The 16,166-nt window shown below is 43.4% G+C and overlaps 1 protein-coding gene across 1 annotated transcript in view; it reads left to right on the top strand.

Moving 5' to 3' along the window:
- The window catches only part of NEMP2 (nuclear envelope integral membrane protein 2), a 137,117-nt gene that overhangs the window by 92,261 nt on the left and 28,690 nt on the right, over positions 1-16,166 (top strand). The window contains exons 7-8 of the mRNA XM_040441073.1: positions 2,179-2,404; positions 3,059-3,223. Of these exons, the coding sequence (XP_040297007.1) occupies positions 2,179-2,404; positions 3,059-3,223 (391 nt within the window). The remainder of the gene's footprint in view (positions 1-2,178; positions 2,405-3,058; positions 3,224-16,166) is intronic.

Genomic DNA, 16,166 nt, shown 5'->3' with positions numbered 1-16,166 from the left:
TAAGGCAGCGTCTTGGTCTTCCTGGCGAACGTTCAAGTTTTTGCCAGGTGCTTCCTACGCATAGCCGATGCTGCGGCGGGCCACAGGGTCTCGCAAGCAGCAGTGTATTATGCATTCTCGAGGGTGCTATTTCCATGGGTGTGGATTTTTTCCCCTCCCGTGGACTGCTTTAGGACGTCCCACGGTCCTGTCCCCCAATGATACCAGCGAGAAAACAAGATTTTTGTGAACTCACCTGTAAAATCTTTCTCCTGTGGTTCATTGGGGGACACAGCACCCGCCGAGTATTTATTATTGTTGGTGGTGATGTTTGGTTGCCGGTCGGGTGTTTAGCGGGTTCGCTTCCGCCGGCGTTTGTTGCGTTTTCTTTTACTTTGCACATGTTTCTACTGCTTGAGCACAAACGGACATGCTCTCTCCAGGCTGGAGGGGGTATAGCCTACAGGGGAGGAGCGAAGTCTTTTTTCAGCCTAGTGTTGCCAGCCTAGTGTCCCCCAATGAACCACGCGAGAAAGATTTTATAGGTGAGTTCACAAAAATCTTGTTTTTGTCCATAAAGTATTAGTTATTTTATCTGGTGTCCAACTGTGGTAAATTCAGTTTATTGGACATGATTTGGAAAGACATACCCCTGTCTATAAGGTACCCCAGCTGACACTGCATATCAGAGCAAACACCAAGCCATAATGAGGGGAAAACTGCCTTTAGGGCTCAGAGACAGTGTTATGTGGAGGCACAGATCTGGAGAAGGGTACAAAAAAGGGAGCCTCTCTTCAGTAAAATACTGAAAGTCTGCTTGGAGTTTGCAAAAAACAACTAAAGGACTCTCATACTGTGAGAAACAAGATTCTCTGGTTTAATAAAACCATGATTGAACTTTTTGGCCTCGGTCCTAAGAATCATGTCTGGAAGAAACTAGGCACTGCTTATCACCTGCCAATACTATCCCTACAGTAAAGTGTGGTTGTGGCAGCATCATGCTCTGGGGATGTTTTGCAGCACCTGGGACAGGGAGACTGGTCAGAGTTGAGGCAAACTCAGTGGAACATCTCTGGAGACATCTGAAAATAGCTGTCCACCGACAGTCCTCATCAAAGCTGACAGAGTTTGTGAGGATCTGTAGAGGAATGGCAGAAAATCCAGCTGTGCAAACCATGTGGCATCATACCCAAGAAGACTGGAGACTGTAATCACTGCCTTAGGTGCTTCAACTAAGTACTGAGTAAAGATTCTGAATACTTATGTCAATGCAATATTTTCGTTTTTCTTTTTAAATAAATTTAGTAAAGATTTCAAACATTCTGTTTTCACTTTGGCGTTATGGTGTATTGAAAAATGGGTCTGAAGACTTTCTGAATGCATTGTAGGCAGGATTGTACTGTGGCTTCAGTTTATTGAGGTGGTTCTGGGATTTTCACTGTTATAGCAGAGTGTATGCCTTCTCCCCTCCATGAAGGAAAATTGTTGGCAAAATAGAGACATAACTCCAAAGTAACACCTGTAACAGCCCCAAATTGTACTTAGAGGATCCAAGGCTGACTCTCTGATTTCAGGCACTGAAGTTCCATGAGCCTGCATTATAGCATACTGTCCATTTTTATTTGTGCGCCTATTGAATTGAATGGGTGAGTCTTGTGTGATAATATGACCCATCTGCGGTGGAAATTAAAGGGTTTTCCCATCTTAGACAATATGCCCCCATTGTCTGATACGTGCGGGTCCCACCGCTGGGACCCGCACCTACAATGAGAACGGGCTGGGGAAATGAACGGAGGGTGCACTGCGCATGCGCAGCCGCCCTCCATTCATTTCTATGGGGCGCTGAAAATAGCCAAGCGCTATTCATTGTCTGACATGGGAGTACCCCTTTAACATGATATGCTGTGGACATACACTGCAAATTGCTTTTCACAGGATGTGGATGAGCTTTCCTAAAATCTCATTCACTATGATGGTACTGTAAAACACATATCTAATGCCAGAATAAGGAAATATGTTTTGATTTTAAATTGACAAAGTTATATATTTATGCAGCTAGCTCTTATATTAAGAGTAAATCTGTCTTAAACTTCTTCCACCTTGAAGTATGTGTGTATTTTATTTATTCTACAATTTTTTTTTATAAAGCTTTTATTAACCGTGTAATAAAGTAGACCATTGATGTTATGTGATTTACAGGTCATTGTGTCATATTTGGGTTACTCGGCTTCGCAGCTTGCTACAGTTATGGCCCATTGTGCAGTGAAATAAGTTTTAAGATTCTCACTTGGACGCTCCAAATCATCGCCTGCATCTTGATTTACTTTTGCCACCCTGTTAATGAAATTGCCGTTGCAGTCATTGGCGTTCTTCTGTCAAGTAAGGGGCTGTCCTGTCTCTACAGGGCAATAACTTACATTTACAGGTTAGTATGTTTACACTTCTAATAATGATGGAAAAGATAATTCATTGACAACGCCATATGTGGTATTGTTTGTAAACATATAATTTATTGGCTTGCTAACAATGAGATTTTATTTTATAATACAGATAGGACTCTGTATCCGAATGCATATTATGAACCTATATTATATATTGCATTCTCAGAGCATTACCATACTGAAAAGTATATTGTTATATGTACACATGACACCACTAAATCTTCAGAGATATTCCCATCTTAGGCACCCACAGGACATGCCATAAATATCTGATAGGTGCAAGTCCTACCTCTGGGGCCCACACCTATGTCAAGAAGGTGGGTCCCCAATCCTAGTCTCATCTGATGAGGTGGCTGCCACATCCAGATAGAGAGGGAATGGAGTTACAGGAACAAACGAACAGGCCATCCTTTCAGGGAAAGCCCTTTATTGACATAGGTGACAGTAAAAGCTGTACGACATACCTTGTGCACCATTTGGCATTATGTTAAGTAATCACTTCTATGTACAAGTGGACCTACAATAAGATACTCTGTGTACACCATAATCCCTAAAAAACAATGCTTGTTTTTAGACTGAAATGTCTGTGGGACAGAATTTACATTGAAAATCACTAATAATTTGTCCTGTTCCTATAGGAAATTGAGACAGAAAAAGCCAAGCATTCGATTTCTTACAGAAGAAGAATACAATGAGCAGTGTGAAGTTGAGACACTTAAAGCTTTAAAAGAGCTTCGTGACTTCTGCAGTAGTCCTGACTTTAACTCATGGCTTACAGTATGCAGACTTTCTTCACCTAAGAGGTATACAGTTTCAAAACAGTAGACAACTTGTAAGGTTAAATAGCAATCCTAGCATCTAAGGGGTTTATCAGAGAGACTGATATTCCAGTCGCCAGAAGCAGGGCCTAATAGGCAGCCTGTCAGTGGAAAATTGGAACAGGTATGATATATTGCAATATAAAAGTATTGAGTGATCAATGTATCACAAGTCCTCAAGTGTACCTGAAAAAAGTCATAAATGCTTAAATACTTAGAAAAAGGTAAAAAAGACAAAAAAATGTCCTAATTGAAAACGCTTTTTAATGTCCATTAAGAATAATACATCAAATAGTTATTGCTGCATTACAGGGGTTGGCCCAGTTATTTTTTTGTTCTTTGTATGTTTTGAAGCAACCAAATGTGAGGGGTTTATAGTTCACTTACTTCTTCTGCAGTGGCTCCTTTCTCAAATTTCACTGAAGGTCACATGACCTGTGATGTCAGCTGATGAGTTTTCGTGCACAAGCCTGGGGAGCAAGTCTGTGTCTGTGCACGAGATATCACTGTGCTGGCCACGCCCCCTGCACTGACTGCTGCTGTCTTTCTTGTGTCTCCCTTCCATTGGATTCTTCAGGAAAGTTTTAATCCTTTCTACCATCAGCAGCACAGACTCAGAGCTGGGGGCTTTGCTGAGCAGCTGCAGGCAGTGAAGAGACAAATGCTCAGGATCTTCCCTTCTCATTCTGCAGACACAGAGCTGACAGACTGGAGGAGTTCTGCAGAGCATTGCACAAGAACAGGTAGGGGGAAGATCCTTTGTGTATCAGCAGTGTCATTGTACAGCTGGGACTTGTCCTACACATACAACATGCTGCTGAGTATCCCAGCAGTTAGACATTTTACTCAGGGCAGCACTTTTATTCACTCCCTTTGCAGAGCAGGAGGAGAGGCAGTCTTTTTTGATGCTCACAAATATTCATGAGGAAAACCTCAGAGATAGGTAAACAAAGGGCCAGAAGAGAACTAGGGAAATGAGAAAATAAAAAAATTTTATGCCTAAAACTTGCTTAGCTTATGTATATATTGTTGACCATCAGATTTACAGTGCTGTATTTTATTTTTATTTTTACATAACTCTGACAATCCTTTTTAATAACAGCTCAAAGTAATAAATTATCAAGTTAATTATCAACTTGTCTGCATTTTTGATCATCCCACCTGCCAATAAATGAAATACAAATGCCCCTTTCACACGGGCGAGTATTCCGCATGGGTGCAATGCGTGAGGTGGACGCATTGCACCCGCACTGAATCCTGACCCATTCATTTCAATAGGGCTGTGTACATGAGTGATGTTTTTCACGCATCACTTGTGCGTTGCGTGAAAATCGCAGCATGGTCTATATTCTGCGTTTTTCACGCAACACAGGCCCCATAGAAATGAATGGGGCTGCGTGAAAATCGCATCCGCAAGCAAGTGGGGATGCGGTGTGATTTTCACGCATGGTTGATAAGGAGATGAGGAATGAGCGACCCGGGACCCCATTTACTTGATTATTTTCCATTACAACATAGTTATAATGGAAAATAATAGCATTCTTTAATACAGAATGCAAAGTCCAATGTCAATTGATGGTTAAAAAATAATAAAAACATTACTCACTTCACCCACTTGATCGCGCATTTAGGATCCTCTTCTTTGTTCTTCTTGAAGGACCAGCAAAAGGACCTTCGCTGACGTCATCGCGCTCACCAATCCTCAATTGACATTGTGCTTTGCATTCTGTATTAAAGAATGCTATTATTTTCCATTTTATAACCATTTTATAATGGAAAATAATGAACTCTACAGAACCCCAAACCCAAACTTCAGTGAAGAAGTCCGGGTACCACATTGTTTTTTCTCGTGCGCGTGCAAAAAGCATTGCACTTGCGCGGAAAAAACTGCGCAACGGAACGCAATCGTAGCCAAAATTTACTGAAATTGCGTGCCTGCTCGCGCGGGTTTCCCGCAATGTACCCTGAACGCATCCGGCCCTCACCCGCGACGCCCGTGGGAAAGATGCCAAACAGATCAAAAAGTTGCATGTATTCTAAAATGGTACAATAAAATATCAACTTATTCTGCAAAAATAAATAAAGAATTCCAATAATACAAAATAAAAACCTTTTGGCTCTCAGAATATGATGGCACAAGAACAAATTATGTTTTAAAAAAAACTTTTTTTCTAAAGTATTCATAAAAACCCTGCACACACACATTTAGTATTGCTGTTATTGTACTGATCAACAGAAGATAGTTAGCATGTTATTAATGGTGCCTTGTGAATTGTGTTTTTGTTCCATCCCCCCCCCCTCTCCTTAGAAGAGTTCATAAAAGTTAATCAATAAGTAGTATGTTCCCCAAAATGGTGACATTGAAAAATACAAGTCATCCAACAAAAAATAAGCTGGCATACAGCTAATCTGACTGCAAAATAACAAGGTTATGGTTCTGCTGATGGAAAAATAAAAAGGTAATGGTCCTTGTAATACATGGATGAAAAATTGAAACATTTATTGGTGCTTTAAAGGGTTTTCCAAGTTATCTAAAAACTCAGTCTTTTAACCCTTGTTAAGTGCTCTAAAAAACTATTAATTGATACTCACACTTTTTCGACAGTTTTTTTTTCGAGAGCTGGGTTCTGGCCCACCTGCTGCTAACTTCATCTTCTTGCCTGCAGCAGTGACGTTCTGTTAAGAAGTCACCACTGCAGCCAATCACTGGCCTCAGCTGTGCATGAGACATCGCTGCTGAGTCCAGTAATTGGTTGCAGAGGTGACCTGCATGAACAGAATCTCACTGCCGCAGCCAGAAAAACAAATAGCAGCAGTGAGGACCAGAGTGCAGAGGAGAAAACAGGTGAGTATCCATTCATTTGTTATTTTAGGCTGTTTACATGGGTTGCCCGAGTTTGTATATAACTTTGACAACTGCTTTAAATGGTCACTGTACATTCAACCTTTTCATAATGCAGTAGTACAGGTTAGTAAAAGAAAGATTGTGATATAGCTTTATCCTAAACTAACACTGTCATCTTGAGATATTTGATGGACTGTCAGCGCACTAAAGGATCAGATTATATGATGTCCATAGCTTCTATGGAGAGGAGAGTAGGAAAGAGCTGCTAGAGAGCGAAAAATAAAGATATATAATTAAAGGGGTTCTGCAGTTTGTTTAAACTGATGATCTATCCTTTGGCATCTGACCGGCGGGGGTCCGACACCCAGGACCCCCGCCGATCATCTGTTTGAGGAGGCAGCGGTGCTGGCAGTAGCGCCATGGCCATTTCACTGTTTACCGCTGGCCCAGTGACTTCACGACTAGTATCAACTGGCCTGGGCGCGGCTAAGCTCCGTTTACTTGAATGGAGCTTAGCCCCACCCAGGCCATTGATACTAGTCGTGACGTCAATGGGCCTGCGTTAAACAAGCGAGAAGGCCGTGGCGCTACTGCCAGCACCGCTGCCTTCTCAAACAGCTGATCGGCGGGGTCCCGGGTGTCGGACCCCGCCGGTCAGATGCTGATCTATCCAAAGGATAGATCATCAGTTTAAACAAACTTCAGAACCCCTTTAAGTATGCTGTATCCACCTGTACTATTGATTTATACGAAATTTGTTGAAAGGTTGGTGACCATTTAAGGCCCAAACAGGGCCTGTTCATTAAGGGGTTAAATTAAACTATTAAATTTACCATGTTTCGAAAAAAGGACAATAAATTCGGCTGAAATTGGGGGGAAAGAAAACAATTCCACCATTGTTTTTTTGGGGGTTTTGTTTTTACGAAGTTCACTAAAAATGACATGAGAGCCTTATTCTGCTGAACGGTTTAGCCACCTTAACCTGTTTGGGACATGGGGCGTTCAGTTACGCCCTGATGTCCTGGTACTTAAGGACACAGGGCGTAGCTGTACGTCCTATGTAGTTCCAATCACCGGCATCTGAGCAGGCACCTTGGGTCAATGCGTGGTGGGGTCCCGTGATTTAGACCTGCGGTTTGCGGCTTTTACTGGAGGTTGCGGCGGTGCCATCAGGTCCCTGTGCGGCTGTAGGGGGGACCCGATGGCATGTAAGGCAGCGCGATGCCTTTCTTAGGCATCGGCGCTTCCTTCCGGTGACGAGCCTGTGATATCCAGCTCCCTGGATCTTACAGGCCGGAAGCTGTATGAGTAATACACACTGTATTACTCACAGGGCCGGCCTTAGGTGTCCAGGCGCCCTGTGCGAGCTAACCTTGTGGCGCCACCCCCCCCCCAAAAAAAAAAAACACTGCTTGTTGCTGGCATCATGGCATAGGCTGGCTGACTATCCAACCAAGTAGTTACCAGCCCACACACCCCAAAGGCCGGTGTAATGTCATACTTCCCTACTTCGTGAGATTTCCCTACCCTCGTCACTTCCGGTCGCACCGGACATGACGTGAGGAGGTGTGCAGCGCCGCGCAGGCGCACAACGTCAGGTTAGGGAAGTTTCACAGCAGAGTGCGCATGCGCCAGGAGTCTCACCAGCGGTTAGGGAAGGGAAAAATTACGTACGGGCCAGTGCTTTTTCCCTACCCTAACCGCTGGTGAGGCTCCCAGCGCAGTGTCGGCCGGTGTCCTGCTGAGAACATCCATCCGATCACCGCACCTGTGCACTGGCCCATAATTTTTCCCTACCCTAACCGCCAGCGAGGCTCCCAGCGCATGCACACTCTGCTGTGAAATTTCCCTAACCCATCGTTGTGCGCAGTGCGCCCCCCCAATATAATAAACATTGGTGGCACAGTGCGCCCCCCCCAACACCCCAGTATAATAAACATTGGTGGTGCAGTGCGCCCCCCCAACACCCCAGTATAATAAACATTGGTGGCGCAGTGCGCCCCCCCAACACCCCAGTATAATAAACATTGGTGGCGCAGTGCGCCCCGCCAACACCCCAGTAAAATAAACATTTGCGCAGTGCGCCCCCCCAACACCCCAGTAAAATAAACATTTGCGCAGTGCGCCCCCCAATATAATAAACATTGGTGGCACAGTGCGCCCCCCCAACACCCCAGTATACTAAACATTGGTGGCGCAGTGTGCCCCCCTCAATATAATAAACATTGGTGGCGCAGTGCGCCCCCCCTCAATATAATAAACATTGGTGGCGCAGTGGGCAGTGCCAATGAGGGTTAAAAAATTAAAAAATAATTAACTCACCTCCTCCAATTGATCGTCTTCTGTTCTTTCTTCATGACCTGTCAAAGGACCTGTGGTGACATCACTGTGCTCATCACATGATACATCACATGATACATCACATGATCCATCACCATGGTAATGGGTCATGTGATGAGCTCAGTGACGTCACCACAGGTCCTGAAGAAAGACCGGCAGCTACGCGATCAACTGGAGGAGGTGAGTTAATTTTTTTAAATTATTTTTTAACCCTCATTGGCACTTCCCACTGAGCCACCAATGTTTCTTATACTGGGGGGGGGGGGGGGCGCACTGTGCCACCAACGTTTCTTATACTAGGGGGGGCGCACTGAGCCACCAATTATGTTTCTTATACTGGGGTGTTTGGGGTGGGGGGGCGCACTGTGCCACCAACGTTTCTTATACAAATACAGGAGGCGGGTGCCGGAATCAAATAGCCGGCACCCGACCTCTGTGACAGGGAGCTGCGATCAGCGGCAGTTAACCCCTCAGGTACCGCACCTGAAGGGTTAACTCAACTGCCGCTGATCGCAGCTCCCTGTCACAGAGGTCGGGTGCCGGCTATTTGATTCCGGCACCCGCCTCCTGTATTTGTATTTCAGGTCAGTTTTCTTCATTGGTGGCGCAGTGGCCACAGCCCCTCCCCTCCTCCTCCTGTCTCTCTTCTTATTGGCAGCAGGCAGGTCAGACAGGGGAGGGGGCGCCCTGAGGGAGAACAAAGTACAGCCTCGCCTGCCGCAGATTACATTGCGAGCTGTCGGCCGCCCAGCGCCCCTGTTACTATGGCGCCCTGTGCGGCCGCACAGCCCGCACACCCCAAAGGCCGGCCCTGATTACTCATACAGCCAATGCATTCCAATACAGAAGTATTAGAATTCATTGTAAAAGGGATCAGACCCCAAAAGTTGAAGTCCTAAAGTGGGACAAAAAATAAAGTGGAAAAAATAGTTTTCCCCCAAAAAAATGTAGTTTCAAGTAAAAAAAAAAAAAAGGCATTTCCCCCAAATAAAGTAAAAAAAATTGGTAAAAAATATAGTTGACATATTGGGTATCGCCGCGTCCGTATCGATCGGCTCTATAAACATATCACATGACCTAATCTCTCAGATGAACACCGTAAAAAATGTAAAAATAAAAACTGCTAAATAAAAAAATTTTGGTCACCTTACATCACAAAAAGTACAACAGTAAGCGATCAAAAAGGCGTATGCCCACCAAAATAGTACCAATCTATCCGTCACCTCATCCCGCAAAAAGACATCGCCCAAAAAATAAAAAAAACTGTCTCAGAATATGGAAACGCTAAAACATCATTTTTTATTTTTTTTTAAAAAGCTGTTATTGTGTAAAACTTAAAGGGACACTGACAATTATTTTTTTTGGTTTAATAATAATCCCTACACTGCGATCTCTGCATACATAAGTACATAATCGTTCTCTGCTGGCCCTGCCTGTTTTCATACAATATCTGGCGCCTGCGCCGCGGCAGTACCTATCTTCAATCTGCGCAGGCTCACTGAGAGGCGGCCACTCACTCGGCCGCTCCATCCTCAATGCGCCTGCGCCGATGACGTCACATCTACACCCGGCGCATTGAGGAGCGAGCGGCCGAGTGAGTGGCCGCCTCTCAGTGCGCCTACGCAGATTGAAGATAGGTACGGCCGCGGCGCAGGCGCCAGATATTGAATGCTAACAGGCAGGGCCAGCAGAGAACGATTCCATTCCCTGGCCCTGTCAATCACAATGCGGAGGGGGCGTAATTAGGATCGGAGGATGCGGTTGCTACCAGCAAGTAGCCGCCCTACTTGCTGGTAGCAAGGTAATTTACATATTATAAAAATATTATTTTACTTATGTATGCAGAGATCGCAGTGTAGGGATTATTATTAAACAAAAAAAAAAAAACGGTTTAGTGGGCTGACAGAAGCCCTTTAAGTAAATAAAAAAATAAGTATACATATTCTTGTGGAACACCTAAAGGGTTAGCGATGTTTGTAAAATGTGTGGTTTCTATTATGTAAGCCTCACAAAGTGACTTCAGACCTGAACTGGTCCTTAAAAAGTGGGTTTTTGAAAATGTCAGAAAAATTTCAAGATTTGCTTCTAAACTTCTAAGCCTTGTAACATCCGCAAAAAATAAAATATCATTCCCAAAATGATCCAAACATGAAGTAGACATATGGGGAATGTAAAGTAATAACTAGTATTAGAGGTATTACCATGTATTATAGAAGTAGAGAAATTGAAACTTAAAAATTTGCTAATTTTTCAAAATTTTGGGTAAATTTGGAATTTTTTTTATAAATAAAAATTAATTTTTGACTCCTTTTTACTAGTGTCATGAAGTACAATATGTGATGAAAAAACAATCTCAGAATGGCCTGGATAAGTCAAAGCGTTTTAAAGTTATCACCACATAAAGTGACACTGGTCAGATTTTCAAAAAATGGCCTGGTCCTTAAGGTGAAAATGAGCCCGGTCCCTAAGGGGTTACGGGTCCATTCACACGTCTGCAAAATGTATCCGCATCCGTTCGCAATTTTTCGGAACAGGTGCACACCCATTCATTTTCAATGGGGCCGGAATGTGCTGTCCGCATTTGCGGATCCACACTTCCGTTCCGCAAAAAAATAGAACATGTTCTATTCTTGTCCGCAATTGCGGACCAGAAATGGCATTTCCTATGAGAGTGCCGGCGATGTGAGGTCTGCAAAATGCGGAACGCACATTGTGCCGATGTCTGTTTTTTCCAGCTCGGACAGTGGGAAAAGTATGTAACCCCTTCAGGACCCTGCCATTTTTCACAAGGACCAGGCCGTTTTTTGGAAATCTGACATCACTTTATGTGGTAATAGCTTTAGAACGCTTTTACTTATCCAAGCCATTCTGAGACTGTTTTCTCGTGACACATTGTACTTCATGATAGTGGTAAATTTCAGTCAATATTTTTCATTTTTATAAAATAAAATCAAAATACATTTCCCCCAAAAATTTGCAACTTTCCAAATTTCTATTTTGTCTGCTTTTAAAGGGAACCTGTCATCATCTTTATGCTTAGCTGCATAAAATAGTGACAGAAATGCTGATTTCAGCGGCGTGTCACTCATGAGCTAAAAGTAAGTGGTTGCTGAGAACCAGCATCATAATCATTGCAGCCCAGGCCTTGAAAAGAGTCAATTCTTCCTGAGAAGAGTCAGAGTTATTCATAATCTCCTGCTCTCCCAGCCCATCTGCTGATGATTGGCAGTTCTCTCCTAGAGAGAAAGGGAGAAAACTAGGTAGAAGCCTGTCAATCATCAGCAGGGAGAGCAGGAATTCATGAATAACCAGGACTCTTCTCATGTAGATTTTGACTCTTTTCCAGGTCTGCAATGTGTGTGATGTTGGTTCTCGGCAACCACTTACTTTTAACTTAGAAATGACAGACCGCTGAAATCAATTCATTTGTCTCTACTTTATGCTGCCATTAGTATGGGCAGCATTAAGTTGATGACGGGTTCCCTTTAAAACAGATAGTGATACCTCATATAATAGTTATTACTTTACATTTCCCATATGTCTACTTTGTTTGGATCATTTTGTGAGTGCCATTTTATTTTTTGGGGACGTTAGAAGGCTTAGAAGTTTAGAAGCAAATCTTGAAAATTTCCAAAAACCAATTTTTTATTAAGGACCAGTTCAGGTCTGAAGCCACTTTGTGGGGCTTACATAATAGAAACCACCCAAAAATGACCCCATTTTAGAAACTACACCCCTCAAGGTATTCATAACTGATTTTACAAATTTTGGTAGCCCTTTAGGTGTTCCACAAGAATTAAAAGAAAATGTAGATGAAATTTCAGAATTTCACATTTTTGGCAGATTTTCAATTTTAATCCATTTTTTCCAGTATCAAAGCAAGGGTTAACAGCCAAACGAAATGCTATATTTATTACCCTTATTCTGTAGTTTACGGAAACACCCTATTTGTGATCGTAAACTGCTGTACGGGCACACAGCAGGGTGCAGAAGGAAAGGAATTCCGTATAGTTTTTGGAGGGCAGATTTCACTGGGATCATTTTAAGTTGCCAATGTCACATTGGAAGACCCCCTGATGCACCCCTAGAGTAGAAACTCCAAAAAAGTGACCACATTTTGTAAACTACGGGATAAGGTGGCAGTTTTGTTGGTACTATTTTAGGGTACATATGATTTTTGGTTGCTCTATATTACACTTTTTGTGAGGCAAGGTAACAAAAAATAGCTGTTTTGACACTTTTTTTTTAAGGCGACTGTCTTATGTAGGGGCTCATTTTTTTCCGGATGAGATGACTGTTTCATTTCTACTATTTTAGGGTGCATATGACTTTTTTTTTTAAAGCTGTCGTCCTGAGGAGTTAGTTCATGTGATATTTTTATACAGCAGGTTGTTACGGACGCGGTAATACCTAATATGTATACTTTTTTATTTTTTTATTTATATATAAGTTTTACGCAGTAAAAGCATTTTTGAAACAAAATCATGTCTTAGTATCTCCATATTCTGAAAGCCATAGTTTTTTTTTTTTTTTTTGGGCGATTGTCTTAAGTAGGATCTCTTCTTTTTTTTTTTTTTTTTTTTTTTTTTTTTGCGGGATGAGATGATGGTTTGATCGGTACTATTTTGGGGTGTGTATGACTTTTTGATCGCTTGGTATTACACTTTTTGTGACAAATAATGGCTTTTTTAACACAGTTTTTATTTTTATTTGTTTACGGTGTTCATCTGAGGTGTTAGGTCATGTGATTTTTTTTTTTTTTTATACAGCAGGTGCTTACAAACTCGGCAATACCTAATATGTATACTTTTTTTATTTACCTAAGTTTTACACAATAACGGCTATTTTAAAACAAAAAAAATGTTTGTGTCTCCATATTCTGAGCCATAGTTTTTTTTTGGGCGATTTAGGGGCAAAATTTTTACAGGATGCAGTGACGGTTAGATTGGTACTATTTTGGTGGGCATACGCCTTTTTGATCGCTTGCTGTTGTACTTTATTTTATTTATTTACATTTTGCACAATAATATTTTTGAAAAAAAAAATCATGTTTTAGTGTCTCCATAGTCTGAGAGCCTTAGTTTTTATTATTTTTTTGGGGGCGATTGTCTTAGGTAGGTATCATTTTTGCGGGATGAGATGACTGTTTGATTGGCACTAGATTGGGGTGCATATGACTTTTTGATTGCTTGCTATTACACTTTTTGTGATGTAAAGTGACAAAAAAATTGCTTTTTTTTATTTTTACGGTGTTCATCTGAGGGGTTAGATCATGTGGTATTTTTTTAGAGCAGGTTGTTACAGATGCGGCGATACCTAATATGTCTACTTTTTTTATTAAATTTTTTTACATTTAACACAATAAAAGCATTTTTGAAACAAAAAAAAGAGATTTTTGTGAACTCACCTGTAAAATCTCTTTCTCGCGTAGTTCATTGGGGGACACAGACCGTGGGTATAGCTATAGCTGCTTGCTGTCACTAGGAGGCGACACTAGGCTAAGAAGTGATAACTCCTCCCCTGCAGGCTATACCCCCTCCAGCCTGGAGAGAGCATATCAGTTTGTGGCCAAGCAATAGGAGTAGGAGAAAAAAATCAATAAGGAACATACAGTAAACAACCAATAACTGACAAACATCAGTCGGATTAAACCAGAACTGAGGACCATACTGGCCCACCAACCGCCATTATTTGCGGCAAACAGAACACTGGGTGGGAGCTGTGTCCCCCAATGAACTACGCGAGAAAGAGATTTTATAGGTGAGTTCACAAAAATCTCGTTTTCTCGCTCGTATCATTGGGGGACACAGACCGTGGGACGTCCTAAAGCAGTCCACGGGGAGGGAAACAAATCACACGCCCATGGAGAAAAAACGCCCTCGAGGATGCGTAATCCGCTGCCGCCTGCAAGATCTTGCTGTCTGGAGCAGCAACAGTTGATGTCTAGAAAAACCCCCGGAAAACTCTGTGAACTTGCCGGAAGACCAAGAAGCAATGCCTTCTAGAAGTAATGCCTGGAGTAGATGAACCCGAGAAGTGACGACCGCTGGTCGGGCAGGCCATCACTCCGCTAGGAACCGTCAGGCAGACATCCCAGGAAAAACATCCCGTTGGAAGTCGCCAGCTATGACAAGGACCTCCAAGAAAAACGGGTAAAAGTTCATACAGCGGAACGCGCCAGATATGGACCAGCAAATCTCAGAGGCCAAAATAGATGGCTGATGGAGAGCCCGCCCTTAAAAATACGAGGGAGAAAGAAGAGAAGACCGTTTCTGAGATGACCCGGAAAGCGGCGACCTTCCGCAAAAAAGAAAATTCTGGGCGGAGCACTGCCTGATGCAAATGACAAAGGACAAATGGACGTACAAGAAGGCGCTATTAACTCGGAAAGCCGTCGGATGGAATATCCTGCCATCTGGAATGCCGCCTTCCTAGAAATAAGAAGAAGAAGAAGGATGGGTAAAAGAAACCGGTAATGGAAAGCCCCATAAGTGACATATATTGACTTCCGGGCAGAGACCAAGATAAGAGAATACTCTCCTTGGAAAAAAATAGATCCCGGATTCCATAGCTATACAACCCATTGCTACCGGTCGAGTAGACCGAAGGAAAAGATGGTCAGCAATCCAGCTAGAGGAAGGACAGGAAAGAAAAAAGGGTGTTCCGTTCCAGGAACGAAATCCCTACCAGTGGTGGCAAGGCGTGACAGACACCCGCTCAGCCTGGTGTGGGGGGACCGTAGTCCACCCCCGGAATGAGCAGTGAAAGGAATGACCACCATCGCTTGATGGGACACAGAAGTAATCATATCTGAAGGAAGGCATCACTGTAGTGGTAGACGAGTGCCACAGGGACTAAGCTACCCAGTCGAGCGCACCCAAAGTAAGGTGCTAATAGCTATGGCATTTACGCCAATGCAAAACCAGAGTTGACGACACAAGAACAATAGTTGTCAGAGCAACGGACAATTAACAGTAATGAAGACCATTAAGAGGCCAGGGCAAAAGCCCATTGCCATCAGAGACTGGCCCTTTACAGAATCTCTTGGTAATGTAATACACCCCTGAGGAGGAGCCCATACAAGGGAAGCCACCAGCGTAACGCAAATGCCACACTCCAGCTGAGGAGGAGGCCACACCGTACAGGATACCAATTCCAGGGTCAGAAGAAACCGCCGTCTGATGAAGGAACTGTGCAGTAGCAATGTGCAGTAGGAACCCTAGCATGTAGTGGAGGTGCAAACACCCCTTGTACAGTAAGAGCTACAGCCTGCTCCTCCCGGCGTAAAACTGAGGGAGAGGCCTAAGGACACCCAGAAGTAGCATGGAACCATGCTATCTCAGTCAACCAGAGCCATCCTGAGGCATTCCGTCTACAAAGGGGGCAAAACAAGAGCAACCGCCGAAGCGATTAACTCTTGAGTCTGGCGCCTTAGACCACTCGGCCATCCTGACTTAGAGAACACGCCGTAGTAGCCAATGCAGAATGCCAGCAAAACACCCTCACCTATTAAGGAAGAGTGGTGGCCCAGAATACAGAGTCAGTGCAACCTTGGGCTTGCTGGATCGTAATCCCAACATTTGTATAATGGCGTGCACACCACACGTTGTAGAGGACCAATTTCTGACCGACCTGAACGGTGGAGGCCCATGGGATGGGAATCTCTAGGGCACCTGAGTGTTGCTGAGTGACCCCCCTGAGAGAACAAAGGTCGACATAACTGCGCCAACAACCAGTACCAGA

The sequence above is a fragment of the Bufo bufo genome, chromosome 7 (genome assembly GCF_905171765.1).
Source record: "Bufo bufo chromosome 7, aBufBuf1.1, whole genome shotgun sequence".
Classification (NCBI taxonomy): Eukaryota; Metazoa; Chordata; class Amphibia; order Anura; family Bufonidae; genus Bufo; species Bufo bufo.
This window is presented reverse-complemented; position numbering and strand designations above follow the sequence as displayed.